Source organism: Symphodus melops, assembly GCF_947650265.1.
Source record: "Symphodus melops genome assembly, chromosome: 22".
Taxonomy (NCBI): Eukaryota; Metazoa; Chordata; class Actinopteri; order Labriformes; family Labridae; genus Symphodus; species Symphodus melops.
In genome coordinates, this window is record NC_136712.1 from 8,093,565 (window position 1) to 8,118,786 (window position 25,222).

General features: G+C 41.5%; 2 protein-coding genes across 3 annotated transcripts in view; one reads left to right on the top strand and one right to left on the bottom strand.

Moving 5' to 3' along the window:
- The window catches only part of LOC306817815 (L-threonine ammonia-lyase-like), a 310,968-nt gene extending 295,352 nt beyond the window's left edge, over window positions 1-15,616 (bottom strand). The window contains exon 1 of the mRNA XM_079335007.1: window positions 15,609-15,616. The gene's annotated coding sequence lies outside the window, so the exon portion shown is untranslated. The remainder of the gene's footprint in view (window positions 1-15,608) is intronic.
- The window catches only part of tafa5a (TAFA chemokine like family member 5a), a 150,027-nt gene that overhangs the window by 31,633 nt on the left and 93,172 nt on the right, over window positions 1-25,222 (top strand). Inside the window, exon 1 of one of the 2 annotated variants that reach the window (XM_079335010.1) lies at window positions 18,283-19,100. The exons of the other annotated variant lie outside the window; for it this stretch is intronic. Within the exon in view, the coding sequence (XP_079191136.1) occupies window positions 19,010-19,100 (91 nt within the window). The 5' untranslated portion in view covers window positions 18,283-19,009. Of the gene's footprint in view, window positions 1-18,282; window positions 19,101-25,222 lie in introns of those variants that run through there. 2 annotated transcript variants of the gene reach the window in all.

Here is a 25,222-nt window from a genome sequence, read left to right on the forward strand (position 1 = left end):
TTTAAAATAATCAGGAATGCTGTATTGCAGAATAGAGAGTGTCATAGGGTACATTGCAGTAAAAAGTGCCTGAAGAGACCTTCAGTGTGAATATATTGGTTTATCTGTTGGTATCTAGATGGCACCTGTATTTAAAGTGCTAATACAATATAGATTGTGTGATTTCATTCCTAATGTTATTTTTTCATGGATTTATCATTTGACCATTCATTTTCCAAAGGCTGTTTCACAAATCGTCTTACTGCGACTATTCATTTATAAAGCAGCCCAAAGAAGACCTTTCCACTCAATGGTCGGTAGAACATGAAACCAGTACGAACTGACCATGTGTGTGCGGTTTGCGTGCGTATGCAGGAGCCAAGCAGGCAGTCAGGCATCATGCTGCCATTGTATACAACAACATCAGTGGATGCCAGCCACACTTCCGCTCCTCACATGAAAGGAGGCAGGATGGAGATGGTTGCGGTTCAGGGGAGAGGTGGGGGGATATTGGGGGATCAGAGGTGGGGGGTTGGTCGGTTGGAATGGATGGGGCGGATGGATGGCCGAGAGGCCCGAGGAGACTGCCAGGCACCCAACTTCTCTGCACAGATGGAACCCTGCACTGCCCAGTAGCAGCCAAGTAGTCCACAGACAACTACAGTATGTGTGTGTGTGTGTCTAAAAGATGTATGTGGTGGGAATTTTAAGGTGTGTGGGCTAATGTGTGTTTACCAGTTTCTGTGTGAATATTGGATTTTTAGCTCCAAGCGTCATGCAGTGTTTTAGTGTGTGTTTGTGTGTGTGTCTCTAAGTAGGATTTGCTGAGATATAGGGAGGGGTTATTTGTGCTGTACAGTAGGAAGAGGTGTTTGTTTGAATGCAAATGCCCTTACCAAAGCGAAAAGTCAGGCCTCAGCTCATTTTTATGCATTTTTTACGCTTACTGCGCTCAAATCAATCAATAAATAAAGCAAACGTGGTTGGGAAGAAAAAAAAAAGAAAACGTGCGTTTGCCGGGCATAAAATTGTTGGTGGATAAATATGTAAATTTTCAGTGCGGCTGTGAAACATCACCATTGCCCTCCAAGCATTTTGGGCCTACTTTACATGCAAACACATGAGTGATCAGAGTCAGAGACTCGCTTGATAGCTTTAGTCTCCAGGAAGCTTTCATGACATGGACCCTCTTTTATTCCCCCCCCGTCTCTCTTTCTTTCTAATCAGTTTGCCTCTCTCTCTCCTTTAGTTAATCAACCACTTTCTCTCCCTCCCTTTTAGGCATCCTCTCGCTCTATCAATCCGCTTCTCGCTACATCTTTCATACAATTAATTAACAAACCTCTTTCTTTTTTCAGCATGCAGATTGCAGTCACACTAACAGTATGTTGTTGTCATCACTCCTGTGGTTCATGTAAAACCTTCACTCAAGAGGAAGGGTGTGTGTGTGTGCGTGTGTGTGTGTGTGTGTATTTGGCAATATTAAGGCAAAACATTTAGCTGCATTTTGACTCCATTTGACTCATGGATCAGCCTCTGCAGGAAAAGCACTAGACATTTTTGCCCTTGGAGGCTATAAAAGGGGGATGAATATCAGGTATTGAACTTTTGCATGTGTGTGTGTGTATGAGAGATGTGATGATGAATATGTTAGAGCCATTGACTCACGCATGCAACCTTGTGTTCTGCTGCTGCCTATACATCTGGGCGGGAGCGCATGTCTATAAATTTCTGTGTGCGACAATTCTCCTCTCTCTCTTTCTCTCTCAGGCCGTCACCCACGCACGCACGCACAAACACACACCGTATACAGATACAGGTTGCAGAAGAGGTGGGCTGGCAAGCAAACGTGTGGCACTTGCCAACACCCCCTTAAAACTAATCTTATATCTGATTTTGCTGCTGGGAGATTGTTCGTGTGACAGCCCTAAGGAGAAGCGAGAAGGAAGAGGGGGGATAAAAATCAAATCTAGCTCCTGTCACCAACTCAATTCTCCAAGTGATCTGTGTGTGTGTGTGTAGGTGAAAGCGCCATGAATTGCATGTGGGAATGAACATGCATATATGTGCTCCCAGTCCAACACTTCAACATTACTGCGAGGAAAATCCGATTTTAACGTTTATATTGCTATGCCAAAGTTACAAAAGATTGTGAATACAGCTGCTGCTTGAAATGAGTGTCATCCATTCTCCCCCTCCAGCTCTATTTGCCCTTCAGCTAGAGTGCCTCTCAAGCCTCTGAGAACAGGTTAAGGTACTTTTTTTTAAAGGATGGAGCTACCATATACAGTCAGACGTTACATGTGGTGCTGCACCCTCTGTGCTGTATAATAACAGATGAAGATGGAGCCTTTACATCTTTATAGCTGGGGATAATGGGATTCCAGGCCACATTTTCACAGTGTAAAGAGACAAAGCCTGGTCGAATACAGAGTTGATCCCTTGTCTTTCTAGTGCTGTCAGAGAAGGTTTGCAACCTGAAGAAGCCAAGGGATGGTGTTCTATATCTTTACAGTGTTTGTGTTCATTCGTACATCTTCTTGCTGTCTGAGTCTTTGCTTCTTGTTTTCTCTCTCTTCATCCATCTATCCTCATCTTGTTCGAGTGTCTTGAAGCTTTCTTTGTGTTTGGCATGCTCCTGTAGCCCCTGTTTTCTATTTCACTGTCACTATATGCTGTCACAGTCTATTTCTCTCTGTTAGACAATCTTTTAGGGTTGACTTGTCACAAATTGCCTAAATAGTGGTCTTGTCAAGAGGCCTCTATTTAAAGAACCATATGTTTTTTGCAGATGTACTCTATTAAACTTCAAAGAGATAATGTAATTTTAATGATAACCACAGCCTGGTTATCAAGACTTAAAGGTCACATTATGCAAAATATTATTTACTATTGTCTTCTAACCCTAATATGTGTCCCTTATCTGTCTAAAACCCCTCTAATAAAACAGGTCGTTTGGAGATTTTCCCTTCATGACATCACAAAGGGCAGTAATCCTTTTCCCCCCAAGTGTTGACACTCACCCAGCTTGGTGTGAGTTCTGTATGTCTTCTCATCATAAACAATAGGACAAGCTGCAAGAAAGCCCAAGTCACTCAAGCCTTTCTCGAGAGGGGTGTGGTCAGAAATAGCTCATTTACATTTAAAGCTACAGACACAGAAACAGCCTGTTCTGAGCAGGGCTGAAATAGAGGGGTTTATAGGCATGATGAATTCCAGGATCAGAGGGGATTTTGAACAAGAAACTTCCCAGACATGTTTTGGAGAGCTCTGAGAATTATTTAAACTTGTTGAAAAGAGGGATGATATGTGACCTTCAAAGTTGCTCCTGTTTGATATTCTTTATTTTTAAAATGTGTAATTTATAATGTGAGAGATTTCTTATTTGTTGACAGTCCCAGAGATACATGGAACTACTTGTGCAGCTCCTCCAAATGTTTTAGTTGAAATACATTTTTTTGTGTTGGTTTAATGGATTGTCATTTTACTCCAGGGGGAGAAAAAAGTTAAACTGCCATACTATGTTTGTTCAGCAAAGTCTACGATGTGCAGTTACTGTGCAGCTCTTCAGCTCATTCTAGTACCATCTGTTTTCACCATGTGGAGTTTGCAATCCTGCTGGCTATCAGTATGATATTTGAGCTCTCTGCCGTCGGTTACTTGGATTGTTTTGAAGTACGGACCCACAGCCCATGACCCGACCAATTAGCCTAGAGTTGTGTTTCCCCTCTGTATTGGTAGCTTTCTGTTTTCAAGAAGTGCGTTTTTTTTTTTTTTTTTAATAAAATATTAATCCTATTGGTATACCATTATTTATTTATATGATTTGTCACAATGTTCAAACGAAAAAGTAACTGGACCTACTTGAAGAAACAAACTTTTCTTTTTTCAACAAAACAAGGCATACTTATTCAAAGTCCCAGACAACTAAATAAAATCTTTTAAATGGTCAAAAGCACAAGGATCCATGAGGAATAACAGGGAGGAAAACATAAGACCATGGGGAAAATCTGACAATGAACTGACACAGATGGGAAGAAACACAGAGGCTAAATAGACAAGTGAATGCAATAAGGGCAATCAGAACTGGAGGGGAAACACACAGGCGTAGTCTAGTCCACATGTAGGTCTTTCTGTGCATTTTGGCATTTCGCAAACTGCGCTTTAGGTCACTAAAAACCCTCTTAGGGAAACTCCTTCTAAGGGTGAAGATTTGGACGTTTTGACGTCACTGTGCAACCCTGTCCCTTCTGTTTACATGAAATTTGTGCGAAGGATAGCAGACGTTACCAAACTAGTGCTTCCCCTTTGTTGAAGAGCAGAGGCTCCTGAATGGACACCTTTGTAAAATGAAATGATCATTGCAGAGGAATGGCGAGGAATGGTAGCAACATCGTTTTTTAACTTGGTATGCTCATGACAGCTGTACTGTTACGCTACACACTTTTGAGCGTGTGCAGCGTGAGTGAAACAGAGGAGGAAAACCATAAAAAAAATACCTGCCTACGTGTGGACTAAGCCACAGAGGCAGGTCATGTTTTATGTGAAATAATGATGGTTGCACTAACAATCATGACAGCGCATGTTCGTGAAAAAGCTTTGGCTAGATCACGCTACATTAAGAATACCTCTGTAGAGATGGACTGGTATATAGGACACAGCCCACTTTTTAGGTGATAAAAAACTGTATTAAAGTTTGTCTTATAGACCAGATGTTACAATAACTAAAACATACATCTGGGCTGGTCATAAAATATCACTGCCATCATCATAACTAAGATGTATTACCTCTGCATTTACCTATATTTTATTATGGATATGTGAAACTGCAGACTCAAAGCCACAGGCATGTGTTTGTGAGACAATCTGCACACCAACAGCAAATAACTTGCTCTGTAGGAAAGTAAGCACTGAAAACACACAGGCATATTAGTTATTCTGTTGCCATTTTTATTGAGCACTCTGTGAGTGCACTTATCCCCAAACAATCCCTCTGGCTTCTTAACCAAAGCCATGTGTCTACAGTGGAGAACTAGTGTTGAGCAAAGAGGCGGCTGTATGGATCCAATAATGTGTCCATCAGCAGCCTGTGGTGACAGACAGTCTGTGCTAGTGTCTGACTCTCTGCTGAAGCGTTGCTACACAATGGTGAATCATCTCACCCTTCATGTCACTCCGCACAGTCCCTTTTCTTCCTCATGCCCCTAAATTAGTTTTGCTGTCTGTCCCCCCCCCCTCTCCCCCCAATCCCTTTTTCTGTTTCTCTCCCACTACTGTACATACCCTCCTCGCATTTCCTTCCAATTCACGTTCATTTTCTTACCCAGATGAATGCACACAACCAAGGGTGGCTCAAATTTACAGCAATAAAGCGACTGAGACTGCTTTATTTTCCCTTTTGGTATCAATGCTGCTACAGCCAGCCTCTCCTGCTTCAAAGCTATTTCTGTTTTTCAATTTCCGTTGTGTTACTTTTCATCTCAGAGCAGGTATAAACAGAGTCTGCTGTGCACATCATTTGTGTAAATTGGCTTTAAAAGGTACTTTGAAAAGAATGAGAGTATGCAGAAAAAGGTCCACCACATACAAAAATACACGACACATTGCTTGAATGCTGACATTATATCTTTAGCCTTGAAATTATTATCAGTGTGCAAGCGAAAGCATCAGGGAATGTAACTATTGACAGGGTTTTAAATGAAAAATGGGAAATATTTTACACATAAATACAGCAGAAATCAATGATGTCCTCTGTAAATTCCTCTCTCAGTCATGACTGTTGACAATGAGTGAGAAGTGCGTGTCCCTCCCGGCTGTGTTGTTGTTGTTGGAGCTGTGTTATGTCATGTTTCCATAGACCGGACAACTTATGTATACTGTAAAGCTGTTTTAGTCAAGGACTAGAGAAATGAAGAATAACGTAGCTTCCTCACTGCTTATTTGAATGTCACGTAATGAAGGCTTTTTTAATGACATCTCGGTTACTCTGTTTCAATTTATATGCAATGTGAAGCTACGAGCTAGCTAAAGTGTGCTAACATTAGCCTACTAACACAACAATGCAGGCCACGTATGTGCAATTGCAGCTCAAGCCAATGACTAACACAACAATGCAGGCCACGTATGTGCAATTGCAGCTCAAGCCAATGATAATTTTGTCCGCCACTGGCTCTTAACTTTTTTTTGTGTGGCTAAAGGATAGCGAAGGTGTCGCAACACAGCAGTTTGTTTTGGTTTCATGTGCTGGTGCACAAAGGTGACATCTACTGGATTTAAAAAGTTACAGATTCTCCCATCAAAAATAAACATCTTACATTTTGAGTAAATGCTTTTTTGTAAGATGTCTCCATAGAAGCTACATGCAGAATGTGGTTAGCCTCGCTTAGTTGAATAAATGAAAATAGGAAAACAGCTAGCCTAGCTCTGTCAATGTATAACAACTTCTACCGTAAGTAAAATGTTCAATATTTAACATGTTAACTCTGCTAGAGCGCTTTTCTCGTAGCATTAGACTCCCGGAAGTCCAAAACACAGCAGCAAGTTGTTCTTTTTTGAACACTCGTTTTCATTGAAGTTATATGTTACCATTGGGCAGAGCCTCGCCTACATGTCTTTCCACTGTGTCCAGTCTTCATGGTTGCAGCCCCATGTTGAACAAAAAATATATGACAGTGGCTATGATGTCCCTTTTTCTTTACTTTCTGAAAGAATGCAAAAAAGAACATTTTAAATGTTAAACTATTGCTTCAAGTACATTTTTATATCATATTTCTTAACATAACGCTACATTTCAGTTTTAACAGTAGGCTATGAGTTATGAATATTAAAACCAGGTTTTGCGTCAATGTTTCCTTGCAGCAACTGACAAAGCTCTTGTGTTTGCACCAGGCAAACACTGAGTTGAATGTTTCATGACTGTCATGACCCATTTTTATTGCTTTCAGTGGGACAAAGAGACCAGTTATCTCCTGGATCAATGTCGCGCCTCTCTCCCCACTGCGCCTTTCTATTTCTCATTTCCAAACAAAAAACTGTGCCTGCATGTGTGAGCAAACGCTTGTTGTGTTCACCTGTTCGCTTTGAGAGAAGCTCTTCAGTATGCTGAGAGATCATGCAGACTTTTTTAGGCACCCCCCCCTCCCCCTCCCCCCCACACCTACCCACGCACTCACACACACACTTCCCATGCTGTGTGATGTGTTCTCAAATGTTCAGAAAGGAGATTACAACCACAGTGCGGATGTTGAGTACGTAGACGTTATGAAAATTGAGACTTGGGTCAATTAACACTCCTTCAGTCGATTCAGAATGAAAATCGAGACAGGTTCATTTAAATTTGAAAGGATATTGATTTTTAATTACTTCTTAACAGATTGAAGATGACATCCTCATTACAACGGTTGATGAATATTTAAACGGTGAAGTCAGCTTTCCTCCTGAAGTGCTTGTATTGACATAGAGCTGATGTTGACACTGATGTGAGACGTGAACATGGAGTCATAATCAAGGCAATCCATGACTTTTGGGGCTTTTAAAGAAATACACGCAAAAGCAAAATAGTTATAATTTTATGGCATTAAAACTTGACATTTATTGAAAAACACTGTCACATCACATCAGTTATGTATTCTGTACTGCCACTTTCATTTTTCTTGTTCTCTTACAAAATGCAAATGTGCGTGCGCGCGTGTGTGTTTGTATCGAGGGCTGTCAAATTCATGTGTTAATTTTGATTATTAGAGCTAATCATAACTGCTTGATAAAAACACATGCCAGAAATGTCGGTGCCTTTTGATTTTTATTATTTTATCCATCTAAGGGATCAACATCATCTGGGATTGATTAAAAAGACAGTCTGCACACCCACACACGTCCAGGCTATGAATATATCTCTTGATGTGCGATCTTTTCCATAGCATATATCTATTCCTGTCGATGTTTCAAGAGCTTGTTCAAAGTTCCGATGCCACTTTCATTTTTAGGAATTCTATGGGCAAGCAAGCTAATATTTATATATCAGGAGAGAGTTAGTTAAGGAATTAAGGAAAATAGAAATGAGCACTTTAGACCCTGTCATGATGTCTTGACGTACTCGAGGGGTTAGGGAGGCTGACAGTAGGATAAAGTCTCGACACTGGTGGTGCTGGAGGTGTGCAGGATGTGACGAGGAGCTGGTCATGAATACTGTTAAGATGGGATGGAGTTGACTGGGGTAGGAGGAGTGAAGTGGTTTCCTTAGTCTTCTTCTTAATATGTTTTATCTTCTTAAACATATTTCTTTTTTCATAACCACTCGAGAGTGACGACATAACAATGTCGTATGAGTTGAGTCGGTTTGATACACATGTTCTCATGCGTCCAAGGTGTGATTTACCGCAACGTCGAAACACACAACAATACATTTCACCTTCTCTCTCCTGATCACACGACTACGGAAGTCTTACAGTACTACAACAAAACTTCAAAATAAGATAGGAATAATCACGGGAAATATTCCCAAGATAAACACAAACATTATGTGCTATACTTTTGCAAACTATAATCCAAACAATAATAATCAAATTTATTACTGGAAAATGGCACTTACAAGGAGGGTCACAGCAATTCATCTGAAACGACACACTGACAGCGAAGGAGACGTGAGACTTTTTTTTTTTTTTTAACTATCACAGCAGCAGGAGGATTGTGGCGAGAGTGTTTAAGGCAGATTCTACTCGGTTTATTACTCAAAAGAGTAAACATAACCAATCCGCTCAACGCCAGAGCAGGGAGGGAGACGTAGTTGAAAAGAGGGAGTAAATGAAGAGTAATGAATAAATGTTTTCCTGCCTCAAATTACGCCAAGGCTCTATTGGAAGCAAGAGAAGAATGGCGCTTGGTTGGTTAACTGGTACATTTGTAGTTTTGTGTCATTTTAAGTACGCCTGATTGCAATCGACTGTATTTAATTTTCATTCAGTCTAATTTTGTTTCTGGTAAGTTAAGCAACTTCATACACACAATTTGTCTTCTGGGTATCATTACCAATGTCTCCCTGTAGAGAATAAAAACACTCGGTAGATCAGTGCGCGTTTGGTGGAGTTCAGACTTTGTTGTTTCATTTTTAATTGTCAGCGCTGTCGCTTTTGTTTGTTTGTTTGTCTGCAGAGATGGCAGAAAAGAAAACAAGCAGCAGGACACTGCTGCACAGCAAGAGAGGATTTCTTTGTCTACCCATTTGAAGCCTTTTTTTTTTAACGCGTTTAAGCATTTTGATGTGAAAAGTACAAGAAGCATTGCACAGTGTGGTGCATTGTCTAAGGACAATGAAAAGAGATTGGCAACACATTTAAGGCAAAAAGCTTCAATGACTCTGTTAGAAGTAGACAGATTCATCCTGATGTATACGTCACCGCGAGAGTTGCATTGATTAAAGAGCCTGATCTTGAAGTAAAAAGCTATTGGTTTTTACTTTACTTATCCCAAAGGACAATTGCAGTGTTGTGTTAGTTAATGTAGTCTGGCCCACCGATCTGACTCACTCGCCAACACCGTCAGTAGTTGGGGGCAGCAGCAGGAGCTGTGACACACGGCTCGGAGAGGCAGTTAAGGTACTTCCAAACTCTAATTGCCTTACTGCTGCAATTTGTGGCCCCAAAATTGTGCTACCACTTTTCCTCTGTGGATTATCTCAGTCAAGTGTGACGCACAGACATACGATATGACGCATATTTTTAGATTCTCTGTGAGATGCACTTTCTGAGCGTGTAATTATCTCTAATGGCCGCCGCCACTGAACATTCATAACTTTGCTTGGAGAATAATAATAATAATAAAAAAACGACAACCTGTGTATCTCCAAGACTGGCCTGAAAGTTTCTTCTTCTTTGGTATTTAAGTAATTTAAAGAGATATGTAAGATATGGGTATACTGAATAAAGTAACTTCCAGATAACTGAGCCATTGTGATTGATCAAATGGACCTTAATCCATAATAATGAAACGTCTCGTGCAGTAATCACACTGTTGGATAACCTTGGAATCGAAGGTGTCAGGCTTAGTACACTTAGCTCACAGACACACCTTTCCCCACACTCTCTCTCCCTGATTTCTGACTCTGTTCATGGCCCTGTCTCTCAAATAAAAAAAAAAGTCTGGATGACTGCATTTGTACATTCCAAGCCAGAGACCCAATATCTAATAAGAGAAAGAAATAGAGACAGATGTGCAGTTAATGGTGTTTCCAAGTCACATTACTTCAGCACTAAAGCTTAATTTGTCTATGATACTGCTATTGACAGAAATCTTGTTTGGCCTTCTTACTTTAGAGCAGCGGTCCCCAACCTTTTTTGCGCCACAGACCGGTTCAATGTCAGAAAAATACAACACAATAAAATGATACGATCAACACAAAAAATGTGGTATTTTGTAAAATATAATAATAAACGTGAATCCACTGTGTAATCATATGGAACTTTATTAACAGCGTTTCATGAACTGCGCCAACAACATAACATCAGTAACATCCTCTCTGTCCCCACACTCTCGGGTCACTATGGTAACGCTTAAACATGCCTTCACAATAAGATTCTCCACAAACAAATCAAAAATAAAATGAAGTCCATGAAAATATATAACTCACCATAACCCTGAATCAATGAGAGCCCTGAGCTTGTTTCTCTGCAACATGTAGGACTCCTGATATTGCCTGTTAAATTAAGGTTTCTTTTTCTTTGTGGTCCTAGGTTCTTCTTCTGTCTCCTCACTGGGCCTTTTCCCCTTCCCAAAGAATTTTTTCAAAGACGTCTGTTTGTTATTCATTTTGCTAGCTTGTGGGTTTAAAATTAGCGGTAATGGGGGGCGCCGATAGCGCAGCGGCAGCGTGCGCGCGCGTACCATGTTGCGAGGCTTTGCTCCTCGCGCGGGCGGCCCGGGCTCGCGTCCGGCCTGTGGCCTCCCTCCCGCATGTCCCTCCCCACTCTCTCCCCCCCTCCGACTCTATCCACTGTCCTCTGACTCTATCAATAAAGGCAAAAAGGCAAAAAATAAATCTTTAAAAAAATAAATCACGTGACGAGACGAGCGGCTTGACATCATATAGACAGATGTAACCGAGAGAATCCGGTGGTTTTTCAAAATAAAACAGTGTTCAGACTCGGATTACAAATAAAACGGAAATAATGTAAGTTATTATTTTTTTCTGTGCGGCCCGGTAGCAAATGACTCACGGACCGGTACCGGTCCGCGGCCCGGGGGTTGGGGACCGCCGCTTTAGAGTTATCTCACTGAGAAGTGCTGGGCTTTATCTGAGACCATACAAGAAGCATGCGAAGAGGTTACGCCAGCCCTAACATATAACTACAGATACATGAAATCCTGTGGAGAGTGTTTGAACGCTATATGAAAGAATGTGATTTATGTATCGTGTGTGTGAGCTCCACTGGCTGTCATAATTTTGCTGACAACAAAGTCATGGATTATGTACAAAGCATTTGTTTACATATTAATTGTTTCTTAATGATCATTTTATAATGTAAAATGATTAAAAGGAAATTAGTATCTCTTAAACTTAGCCTTGCCTTTTATGCTAATGACTCATGGTATTAGCGCTGCAGTAGTAAATGAAATCAGGCCAGTTGAGACTTTGGTGTCGAGGGATGATGGATGTATGCAGATTCAGTAAATGGATGTTCAATTGAGAGAGGAAGCGGCTGGATGGGTGCAGGTGGGTGCTGGCTTGTTTTCCTCTGACTCCAAGAAAAGAAGCTTATAGTGAGAGACGCAAGGGGATGAGTCCATCACTAATGTATGTCTGCTTGATATATTGCATTTCCTATAATGACACATCATTAGTGTGTTGTGTGTGTGCAAATAATAATGAATGGTATTAACTTTGGAGCTCAATTCAGCGTGAGTGACATTTATTCTATACAAAAGAGCAGGATGTTTATGAAGTGCTTAAAAGATGTTCATACTTTACATCAGATGAGTTCAAACCAATCATTTCAATATACTGTAAGGTCAATTCTATTATATGTCAGTGAGTAAAGCTCTCTCTCACACACACACACACACACACACACACACACACACACACAATGCAAGCACACGCAATTTTCATCATGAATAAACACAAGCTATAACTAGCAGATAAACAATATTCTGTCAACTGGAGGTCCACTGATATTTCCTAGTTTCTTTTGTGATAGCAGGGAGGAGACAGATAAAAAAAAAGGGCAATCCTGCTGTTGCTGTGTGACTGTGATTTTAGTCAGTTTGTGAAAATCAGGCAGGACGAGTACCGGAGTCGGGGAATTGGCTCGTGGCTCTGCTGACATGTACAACTGTGTGAGCAGAGCTGTAGAACCAATGCATCGATCACGTCAGAAATCATTCGGGCCAATTGGGTACAACTGTACGAACGGAGATCGGGTGTTGTGCCCACGTGTACACTGCACGACTGACTCTGCACAAAATCGGGCCGACATTTGAGACAATTTCAAAATGGAGTCGCACAAGTTCATATTCCAGTCGAAATCAGCCTGAAAACATACTGTCGGGCTAAATGGGTGAAAAAAATGTGCGCGTTATTTGCTTTCGCTATCTCCATCAGTTTAAGGTTTAAATCACAGAGCGTACACACATTCAGGTGCAAATATATCTGTTTTATCTGAATTTGAAGAATTTCTACACTTTTTTATTTTATTTTGATGCCAAATTAAAAAAAAAAAGTAATGTTTTTTTTAGTAGAAAGCTTGCTCTTAGCACAGCTAGAAAAACAAAAAAAAATCTAGCGACGTACAATACGCAGGTGTTAGGGAATTCTGTGCTTCATTCAATGTAAGGGGCTGACTTTTTCTTCAAATGACGACATGAAGGCAAATTTACATAGACGCGAGCAGCACAGGCGTAGAGAGATGCTGTTTGCCCTGCAGCACAGTTTGGGGTCGCATTGAACTCCCCGAGTGTATTTTGTGAAGAAAGGGTTCAGCCGGTGCACAAAAGCCACACAACGCTTTTGTGAATCAGGCGCAAAGCCTTTCTAAACACTGGCAGCGAGAGGCAAAAACGTGTAAACGGCAAGAATGCTAAAAACTACTTCGGGTCACTTTTAAGATAAACAAATGTACGCTATTCTGAAGAAGCTCCATAAACGGCTTCATAATACATCTTTGAATATAAAGCACAGTAAGAATCTGATGTTCTCTAAATATAGAAGAGGACAGAGTTCGTGTGAAAAGTGATCAATCTTTTTCTGAGGCTAATAATAAAAGAGCTTTAAATGACACTGGATACATGTTCTTCAGCTCTAATAAGATTTCAGTCTTTATATTAAGCTCTTGATTATGTGTGAAGTAAGACATGCTCTCTAAAAAAAAAAAAAAAAAAAATTAGAACACTTCATGATGAGGACGATAACCTGACATCCCAGCTTACAACACATATTTCCCAAATACAAAGACATGAGTGTGACAGATGTCTGAGGTGACATGTTTTTGATGAATTATTTCCTGGCACACACTTTGTTTTGTTCCTGTGGGTGTCAAGTGATTGACAGCAAGCAAAAAAAAAGGAACACAATGCATGGCACATTAAGCACAAGTAATTACTGATTAAACAGAAAGTTTTTCAAAGACAAATTGGCGCTTTGTGCTCCACTGAAGGAAGATTGATCAATGGAAGCTGCAGGTAGATGTGTGCGCAATCTGCTTGGCACCATATGAAAGACAACAATAACTTGAATTGTTGTCAGGCAATTTAAGTTTACTTTTCTGTTGCAGCAGTGACTTGAAGTAAATACTATGGAAATGTCCAGTAGAAGTTGATTAAAGCAGCCACAATGTACATGTTTATGAAAAAGACAAAAGATCTAAGTATTTCATAAATATGTCGAATTTTTGCCAGTGAAACACCAGATGGTTCGTCAAAGACTGCTTGACAAGGAAGGAGGAACTGCGACTGAAAGCTGCTGTGTTGCTGTATGTGCTGCTTTGATAAAGACATTGTGTAAATTATACTCGAACACATCGTCGGTAAACATTTTCTTCTCCTCTCTTCTCTTCAACTCAGACTTTGTCTTCATTGAGCATAGGGGGAGTAAGATACATTATTCCCATGATCTCCCCCCTTCCTTTTGTTGTTCAAATCAGAAGGCCATCAAAGAGGCTTGAAGAAACTTAAAGCTCCTGTGAGGAACTTTTGGGTCATGGGGATTCTAGCACCCTCTTGTGGACAAGCATTCTGTGCTGATCTTGTCCTGTAGATGTGTATGCAACATTTTTTTTAAAAGGTTGCATATAATACTCATTTTCATCAAGGGACCTTCTCAGGAGGTCCCCAACACATGTCTGGGAAGTTTTGCGATCGAAATCCACTCCGATCCTGTATTTGATCACGCCTATAAACCCTTCTGTTTAAGCCCTGCTCAGAACACGCCGTTTTTGTGTCTGTAGCTTTAAAATGCAAATGAGCTGTGTCTGACCACGCCCCTCTCTGGAAAGGGATTTGGCTTGGTCTTTCGTTTACCATTGCCAAGCTTTTTAGGCAAGGCAAGTTTTTTAGAGAAGCCGAGCAGGCTATGCATATTAGTGTTAGAAAAACATGCTAAAGTGCATTTTTTTCTGCACATTATGTGAACTTTGATCAAATAACCTCCTCCTAATAATCCTACATTCTGCACTCCTGATTCGCTGCGAATCATTGAAACAAATATGTAAAAACTTCTTTCAGCAGTGTGCATTGAATAATTTTTTTTCTGACACTTAAGCAGCAAGTATAATGAATGTTTTAATTATCTATTCTTGAAGACTTACTTCCTGTTTTATGCTTAGAGGACTTTATTTAGAGCTGACCCCATCCCAGAGGCCTGGAGGAGCCATTATTCTGTGACAGATAAGCATGAGTGTGTTTATCAGCCCAAACATGAATAGCTCCACCTGTCAGAAGACAAAGTGGTTGACAAGGGGAGCCATATTGGAGGCTGTCACCTCAACTTTTATCTTTGATGAAAATGTAAGAATGTTTACGCTGGACACCCTGCTGGACATGTGCCGTATGTTCCTGCTTTTCCCTCTGATTAAGCTCTCCTTCAAATTTATTGGCCATGGGAAATAATGGGAAACACAGCGAATGTAGAAGTTTTAGACCATTACTCATGGCTTTTATTGGCATGGGCCCTGTCTGGCACTCTGCCAGTGACCTGCACAGAGGACAAAGCAAGTAACGCCTCTCCTGGCTCCTGGCAGAGAAACCAGCAATAAGGGGGTGGTGGCAGTATAGGAGAGGAGAAGGCAGAAGAGGAGACGCAGCAGCAGGGTTAGTGGGTGGTGTGAGGAAACGAAAGAAAGGAAATGTAAGAATAATTAACAGAGATGAATTCCACAGTACTTCAACATGTATCTGAGAAGTGTTTTTTTTGTTGCTGTCCCCTTTGGGATACAACATTTCTTTACAAAAAAAAAATTAAAAAATGCAAGTGAACATCTTGAAGGGATTCTTAATAGTGTCTAGACAGAATAGTTGGTCCCCACGGCAACTGCACAAAAATGAGCCCCTGTGTGCTTGTGGTTAAGCTGAAGTTCTGAGAGCTAAGTGTGATAAAAAAGAAGAACAGACAAATATTCTGACATGTTAGCAAGTTGTACAGGCACGATAAAATGTGTTTTCTTGCAAACTATAGACACTAGCTCAGCGACTTCCTTCACATTTGCTATGTACCTCTTGCCTTTCTGTACTGTAGGTGAAAGGTATAGATGGACATAACTATACAATTAAATGTTTTTGTTTTCATTTTGTTCCTTCAAAATGGTCACTGCTACAGATGATCATGGCTTCTTTTTTTCAGAGCAGTTTTCTGTTTAATTTTCGTTGTACGTGTTAGGACTCAATGACATTTTTTTAAAGGGAGGTGTTTGCACATCCAACTATCTCATGAAGTAGGTGCATCGGACATCAAACTATCACTTTAAAAAGAAAAAATCCCGCACTCTACTCTTGCGAGACGTTTCCAATTTACTCTGAAAAAAAATCCCAACGTTCAGTCCTCTAGATAGTCCCCCGGTTTTGGTGATGTGGTGCTGCCTTGCAAGAGTATTGTGAGGATTTTTTTCTACAGAAAAAAAACAAAAAACACAAAATGTACGACTTTTACAAAAATGCATAATGCCCCTTGTTGCTTAGAATTTTTTTTTTTTTTTTTTTACTTTCATCACACAATGTTGAGTCTGCCCAATTGAGGGGACAGAATCTTGGAAAGGTCAAGATTCTTCAACAGAAGAGTGAAAGGGGCTCAGAGAACAATTCTGATGTCGACTACATTAATCGCTACAAATCTGCAAAACTCAAATCATTGTCAGCGTTGTTTTGTGGCCATTAAATCCACAGCTGACTCAAGATTGAAATGTTTTACACTTTACATTTGACTCCAACATCAATCCCTAAGTCTTTGTTAAAAAGCTAGTTTGTTCAGTTTCACATATCCCCTTACAGTTGTAAAAAGAGCTGGTGTTTTAAAGCTGCTTTTTGCACTTTGGGACTGCTTTACAGGTTTCTATTTTATCATGCAGGGTGTTTGACAAAGTGCGTATAGGTGACAACCTTGTAAATAATAGTAATTGGTTCCTCTGGTATTTTCAAGCCGTGTTACTCCTGTCATTGTTTCCAGCAGTTTCTTTTAATAAGGCTTTGCACGCGCTCAGATTCTGCACATTTGCTTTGCTGCAGTTTTAAGTGAGAGCCGGGCATGATACTATCACACATGCAAGCACACACACACCAGCAAAAAACAAACAAACAAACAGCCTCTTGTACACATAGCCACCCTAAATCCTTGTAGAGGTCAAGTCTCTGTTAATTGCTTTCCAGGAAGTAGATGGATTGATCACAGCGACGGAGGGGAGGCTGTCAGGGAACAAAAAAGGCTCTCTACAACACACACACACACACATCCATGCAAACATGATACAAACACGCACAACTAGTGCCATGCAAACTGTGGCACACACACTGACAGCATGCAGAACACACAGTCTGCCATGCGTGCTAACCAACAGAGACTGTTATCAGCTAATTAGCGCTCGTAGCTGCAGGGGCCAAGCTTATTGACACTGTGATGACAGCTTTCTGGTTTGACTGGCGCCGTCAGTCTTCAGAAACATGTCACTGGGATTCAATTATAAGAAAGAAGACAAAAGGATGAAACCCACAAGTACCCTGAGGAGGAAATGCTGTGATCTCTTGAGCGACCATACGGGGAATTTGGTGCAAACTGACCAGTCTTGCAAATGACTGACCGAGCGAATGAATCTTTCAATTTCCAACTTTTACTGCATGACACATCACATTAGACTTGAACAGAAGGAAAAAAAAAAAAAAAAAAAAAGAGTAAAATACACAACGGCTCTGTTAGAGCGGGAGGGAGGAATTAGAATACGCATTTGTTTTGCTATCCAGTATGTGTCTCCCTCCAGTCGGATAGCGTGCACTCACAGTATGACATCCTTTCTAACATCAAACGGCAGAGCAGAGCAAATGAGGCTTTTTAAAAAATCTGCAATGGCATCAAATCTTTATGTTTATAATATGATGAAATTTTAGGCTACACGTGTAATCGGTTTCAGGGGGATGTTGAATATTCTTGGAAGATGAGCCTCAGGCTAGGCTATTCAAAGCCAATTGCTTGTTTCAATAACCGGGAGGCTTGGCTGATACAGAGGTGCAAATTACCTCAGCACAACTTCTGCTTTTTTTCTTTTCTTTTTACATCTTTGGATGAGGTGCAGAAAATACACCTAAAATCAGCGATTTGAAACATATAGGGAATGGCATTTCTTTACAATAAAACTTGATCAATTTGTTAAAAGTAAATCCTAATAATTTGCTTTTAATAATAAAAATAAATAAAAGGACAAATGCGAACAGAAATGTCATTGTTGGCTTATTTTGGTTTGCAGCTTATTTAGCATAACCTAAACTGGAAGTTCACTTTGTGTTTACTGGTAGCGACATCCTTTAGTAGCAGCCCAATAACGTAATGTAGCCGGAGGAGATTATTTGGGGGTATTGTGACGTAACCTGGAAATATACAGTCGATCTCGTTTGAGGAACACACGCAATGAGAGAGAGTGAGAGGAGGAGGAGAAGAAGAAGAAGAAGAAGAGAGGGACAGACAGATTATCTGACGAGGGAAAGTATTTTTTTTGTCACTTTTATTTGCCTCTTAAGAAAAGTGATGGACTTGCTGCTTCCATACCTGAACTTTTTATTGATTTATTTTTTTTTACGCGTAAGAGGTCAGGCATGCATGCAGATAAAACAAAATCCAGTAAATGCATATAGCTCATGAGACTAGCCCTTCTTGTGCGTAAATGGCAAGAGTTTCTTTGGAGGGAATCAAGATAGGGTTGAGGGAAGGAGGGAATAATATAATAAAGAGAGAGAGGGAGGGAGGAGAAGTGAGCGAGAGAGAGAGAGAGCGTGTGAGTGAGTCAGTAGGGGTGGGGGGCTGCAAGGCGACTTGGTTGGTAGTGTTTGCCGCTGCCTCTCGGGTAGTGGGAGAGATGCGCGTAACATGCAGCGGAGAGCGGTGATCATCATCTGCGCGCCGCATCGCCGTGGACCGCCGTGCGCACTCGAACACGGAGACACGCCAAGGGGGGCAAACTCGCTGTGGTCGTACCTGTCGCGAGCGAGTCTCCCGCAAAGCAGAAAACAGACTCGTGAATAAGAGCAGAAGAGAGGGGTTGGAGGAGTGTGGGAAAAGGATGTCAGCCCTTCAGACTGTGATCGGGGGTTAATCGCCCTACTGTTTGGAGCCACTCTGACGCACCGGCGGCGCATTTTTTTTTTTTTTTTTAAATTTCATCCCGGAATCCAAAACCCCTTAACCACAAACTGGACTTTTAATTGAGGATTTAGCACGAATAGGATGAATGGTTAACTACATGGCCAGCAGAAAATGAGTCAGCGCGCGTCTGTGAGCTGAGGTGGAGTGTCTCTCTCTCTCCCGCTTGCACGACTGTCTCGGTCAGCCACCAAACCTTCCTACGCCAGGATGCAGCTGCTCAGAGTTGCGTGGGCACTGACCGGAGCGGCGATCTGCTGCTTTCTTCTCCTCCTTATTCACTCCCGCCTGCTGAAAGAAGGTAACGATTCCCAACTTCACGTATAAAGCACGCCACTTGTACTGTTTGGATGCGCAATCGCCATGAAGTTTTCCACAACAATGAATACAGTGCGAGTACGACACACTCTCACTTCAGCAGGTTTTAAATATATGAATATAGATATGTTCGTGCTTGCTGGGGAAATAAAAGTCAAATCAAAAGGAACCTAAAGCCTGTGATTTGGTTGATGGAAATGTGGCTTTCCTTGGCTTCGATTTTCCACAACCACATTTTTCATCATCATCAACAAGTCATTGACAGGAGAAGATCGATATTTCATTTTCAAACATCAAAGAAACACGATCAAGTTTGTGCAGACAGCGTGCAATGCATTGTTTGTTTTGAGTTCTGAATCGTTGAAAGCGTTTTCAATAGATGGCACTAGAGTCTAGCTTTAGGGTAACATTGAGGTCAATCGTCCTCATTGTACTTCCATTCACCTTTTTATTGTGTTTTCGGCACCATATATGACGCATTTCATCCCAGCTGTCCTCCACACACGCCTCACAGGGAGGCTCAGCAGTTCAATTCATATCCTAACAGTGTGCCTGTAGTGGTTGCCATGCTGTAGGAAAGGAACAGCCAGTGGAGTTGGTTGCATTGTGGGTAGAGGTGCAGCATTTTGGGGGTAATTTAAATGAGTGTCATGCAGCTATACATGAAAGGCGTGTGGCTTAATGGCTTTAATGGAAATAATTTTGAATCCATCAGATCTAAAGCGTCTGTTTCAGTGTTGCTCATCATGTCTTGTAAATGGTTAATTCCACAGTGTGGGATTTTAATCAGAATCTATCTACAGGGAGGATCTCACGCAAAGGTGGAATACACTTACTGTTCAAACTCCTTATGACTGTAACCCAGGGAATTACTTGGCACAACCCCCCCCCCCCCCCCCCCCCCCACTTAATATTCCCTTTTTGCATGTATACCCCGGGGCAAGCAGAGTGTTTGGCACTTACGAACTGTCATGGGTTTCCTTTGTGCTGGTTGGCTTGGACTGGCCTGTCATCCTTACCCAGCCTCCGGCCCTGGGCAGATATTCAGGTCAAGCTGTGGCAAACACTCTCCTCAACGGGGTGAGTCCATGACTACTGCCGGGTAAGAGAATGTCCAGCCATACTGAAAAGAAGAGAGAGAGGGGGGGAAATGTTGTCAGTCAGCCAAAACTGGAGACAAGGGGAGTTCGGGATTTTGTTCTGGCGAGTGTCCCAAAGCCTTTGGAGTTTTAATTGACTGTGGCAAGCTAGCCTTTTCCACAGAGGTCAAAAAGAGGATTGTGTAGCCACCTAACATGGCGAAAAAAAGTGCTGCTCATAGCTGTGTTAATGCGAGGGACTGTCATTAGATTCAGGCCATCAGCATTGTCGAGCTTGTTGACTTGCAAGGCAATATTTTTGACCTTCAGCAACGACGCGTTTGTCTGTATCATGTTGTGCTTTTTACACCGAGGTGCTTTACCCTGCATTTTTTCCTCCACTTTCAAACTTGAAACTGAATAGCTTTTCACTTTGGCGGGTGGGGGGGGAAGCTGCTGGTCACTCAGTAGGAGAAGGAATCTACGTTTGTTCACCTGGTTTTATGAGGTCCCTGCTGAAATGTGCGAGAGAGGGATGGAGCAGGAGAGGCGTACAAAGGAAGGTTGAGAATATGCTCACTTTAAGCTACAAGAATAGCCAAGGTCAAAGCCAGCTGTAAGGGCTAATAATACTAACTGATAATGTGAATTCAAAGGACTGCATTAGGGAAAGTCTTTGGGGATGAGGATAATGAAAGACATGCACAAGGGGCCTTAAAAAAGAACAGACCTCTTTTAATCTTGGCTCGCACGCTTTCATAAGAACATCAGGGCTCTGCAACACAAGCCTCTCCTATGTGGATTACACACAGAACAAAAGGAAGCGGAAACATGTATTTTTAGCCCACTCTTCCACGATGCCATGGATTGATCATCTGATCTGTTTAAATGAGTGCTGCTATGTTGTGTGGCCTTGTATATGTTTGTGTGTATTAGCTGCTGTTGGTAATGTGAATATGGATGGTATCGGAACACGTAAAGATGGAAGCGCCGACACCCAAATTGATCCAGGATGGTCACTTAGGACGTGGAAATGCAACCACTTTAACACATTGTCACCCTCCAGCAGACTGGTTAGATAGCCGTACAGGAAGTGGCTTTATGAGTCGGACATTATTCTTGTCATAATCTGACATTTGATCTTATGCCATGAGAAGTAAGGATGCAGAGAGGATGTATTGTGAATGGAGAAGAAAAAAAGTATTAAAGCATTATGCATAGGGAAAGTGGATGAATATGCACCATCAATTTCTTACACTGTCCACTTCAATAATTCAGACAATGGAGCATATCCCATTTTGCTGTTCATTGGCCAAGATATTTGTCACATGGCAATTGAGAGTCTGACAGGTTTGTGGAACAGTTCCTGGTCTGTGAATAAACTGGTGGATCTTGTTTTTTTTGAGTGGTCTTAATAAGGTAAAATATAGGGCTAGGGTTCTATTTTGTAGCTTGGGTAAGTGTTGAAATAAGGCCAAAATTATACCTAATTTTAAAGTTAAATGTACAAAATGTAGAATTTTATTAATGCCTTTACATTAAAATATCTAAATTTACTCAAAATTGACGTAACAACAAAATATCGGACATAGGTTGAGTATTTACACTTCCTCAACTATTTACCACAGTTTTCAAAGCCAGAGAAATCCGTATTGTTAGAGTTGTAATGGGACGCGTCTTGTCGAGGCGGCGGCCATGACAGACGGAATGTTTATCGTTGCCGTGGTAACACCGGATGTAACGTCAGATACTGCTTCTCTACACAAGAAAGCGGGAATTGCTACTGAAAGCCGTTTCTGTCTGCCGCTAGCAGAGAGAACTCCCATGATTCCCCGCTAGCCCCGACATCATCATTTGTTGTTGACGTACTGTTTGAGGGCTCCCTTGTGGCAGAATCTACATAGTGTATCAGTACGTGACTCATAGCATGTACGTTGAACATAGACAGGAAGTGAGACAACGCCTCACTTCCACATCATTATTTGTTGAACGATTCCTCTCAGGTGCAAGAGGTAAATGTAAATGAAAATAAGTACTTGATTTAGATGTTCTACTAGATGTACGTGTCGCCATTTTTTTCGGGCCGAAATAGCCATCAGGTTAAAGGTTAATTGCCATTGAGGTTAAAGAATGTTCTGTGCTGTTGTGTTTGTGAACCCTTGGTCTGTTTTTTAGTGATCAGGCATGGACTGTTTGGAATAAACGCTCACTATGAAAGTAAAAACACAAAAATGTAAATACAAATTTGATTGAAGATCGATTTGACACAAGGCAGCCCTTTTGGGCATGTGGTGGTATGAACATGATCGCTGTTAAATACCTCTTCTGAACTCGTACTTTGAACAGTACCAGTTTTGCTGCTCGACACCCACGCCGTTTCCCACTTCAAAGAAAGACACAATGTCTCAGTGGCACTGACAACTGAAATTGCAGAGCTGTTGCATATTTTCTTTTTATTCATTCATAAATCTTTGCGGCTCCAACACCCAAGTGGCCTCTCAACATCCCTTAGCTTGTCCTAAACAGGCCACCACTTCTGTCTGACGGTTATCAATCCTCAGGTAAAAGCCACAGTGTGTGCTGTAATGGGCTGCGGGGACATAAATGTGTGCGCATACACTGCCGCTGACATTTGGCCCCCAAAATCAGTTTTCTTTTCCAGAAGAACGATCCTCCTCGCCCTCCCGCCTAAATATATGGATATGGATTACACTAAAGTACTGTGGTGTGGCAGTTCTCCACTCCTGAGCAGGCTCGGGAAGATTTGGGTCAAGCAGTGGCAAATGCTTTGTGTCATGCACGTTCAAGGCCAGAGCTGTCCAATCTTATACATGAGTTAGGGAGGCACTGAATGTCCGTATTATAAAGCAGCAGTTTTTAAGCTCCTTTCTGCTTTTGATTAAACAATATGTTTGCAATATTGAATTAAAAGGTCATGTATGCAAATCTCAATCACTCAAAATGTGGGTAACTGTGCAAAGGCCTCGTCCATTATGCAATGTCAAGAATTGTTTGAAATGGTCTGTTTACTAGGATGGCTCTAGTATCACATAAGGTCGAGGGTTTGATCCCCAACTCCTGCAGCAACATGTCAGATATGTCCTTTGGCAAACCCAAAATTACTTTGTTGGTGGCGTATGAATGTATACGTCTGCGGAATTGATGGAATTAGTTACTTCTGATGGTCACTTTACATGCTGCTACCATCAGTGTGCGAATGGGTCGGTGTGAGTTGCTGCGTTAAAGTGCTTTGAGCTGTACGAAGACTAGAAAAGCGCTACGCAAGCACAAGTCCATTTCGTTTTTTTTGAAGGACTGCTGCAAGTGTTGTACATAGTGACATAAATCAGTGTTTCCATCTTGATGCTATATTACTTGGTTCTCTTTTTCTTTAATTTTGCATACATTTCATAACAACTCTTCAATTTCGTCGTGCCATCTGTTACTTTTGTGCCGCGCTAGCTGAATGCATAAAAAGGGAGCAGTTTTTAAAAAGGAGCCATTCTTCGCCAAGTGTCACCTGCATTTAAAAGATGCAGATTGTTTAATTACAAAGCCAGACTGAGCAGCAGTAAACGCTCTGCCTTTAATACTCAACTAAGAGATACGGAGGAAGAGGTCTAGTTGTTCAGCATTTCTTCCTCTTAAAGCATCCATTATTAATCAGCAGAAAGGAGGGATTTTGGGGGGAATCTCGCCCTGCAGCACACCTTTAGGCTTAAGTGAGTTAAAGATAATATGCATGTACTTAACACTGCGGCACAACTTCTTTTGCATGCAGAAGAAAGAGCATGTTTTACTTGGCAAATCATCACTGAGGTCGAATCTTTTTACAGCTGTTGGACAATTATGCAAGCAGAGCATTCCTTCACACATAATCAACTGTAAACCAATGAAATTAAGCCACATTTATCGCTAATGGTCAGTATCACCTGCGATCCATAAGGCTACTGCACAATAATCAATTGTGTAATTGATTCATTACTTAAAGGCTTTGTTAATTTAATCACTGATAAATCAATCACAGATGCAGTTTTCAAGGTAATCTAAGCCGGCTGCAAATGACCCCCTTGTGTCTTATGTCCAGGGGCAATTTTTCTCTGTACGTGTGTGTGTGCGTGTGTGGGACTCCTCCAATATTTACTCATCGTACTGTTTTCCACTGTTCCTATTGATTGTTGGACAGTAAAAAAGTGTGCACTATTGCACCCAGTTTTCCTAAAGTCTTATTGATTGCGTTTTGGCAGTGCTGTGGGACAATAAAAAGAGGAAGTGGTTAGAGTCGGACTCTAATGAAAAGCTGGCTGTGATCATCCTCTCCGGGTTCCAGTTTCTACCAGAGGGACTTGTTGGCCTTTGGAAAATATTGATGTCAAGGAAGACATCTGCCTAACACACTTCCTCCCCTGCCCTTCAACCCATGAAGTGCCTCGCGGAACTTCTGTTGCGCCTATCAATCCGAGCTTGAAGACACGGAATTGAGCTCCTTTGTAAAGCCTTGAAGCAGCGAGGTAATTTAAATGGTACAGCCGCAGGCGCATTAATGCAATATAGATGCTGGTGATAAAAGTGACACAGCTCTGCAAGCTAGCATTGATTGCTAGAGTTTGCTCCTCTTGGATGTAAGATGTGAGAAACTGCATAAAAAGGACTGAGGGTTTTTTTTTTTTTTTTTTAATAACTGCAGCTGAATCTTTAATTAAAACCGTATAGTCAGGGAACGTGTTCTGGTCCGGTTAATAAAGCTCAGCTTGATAAATTAGTCATGCGAGTGCATGTACACATACACAAGATTTGAGAGTGGAGAAGGAGGAGCACACAGTCGCCGAGGAGTTGGACGAGAAGAAGGAGGGTTGGTAGTTTGAGAGGTTAGAGACGAGCAGGGGGCCATTTGTCTATCGGCTTGTCGGCTGGTGGGAGAAAGATTCCCTTCGGATCAGCGTTTTCCTCCGAGGAAGGGCGGATTCCTCTGGGCCCAATCTTGCAACACTTGCAATATGTCCATCATGACCATTTCTCAAAGAGA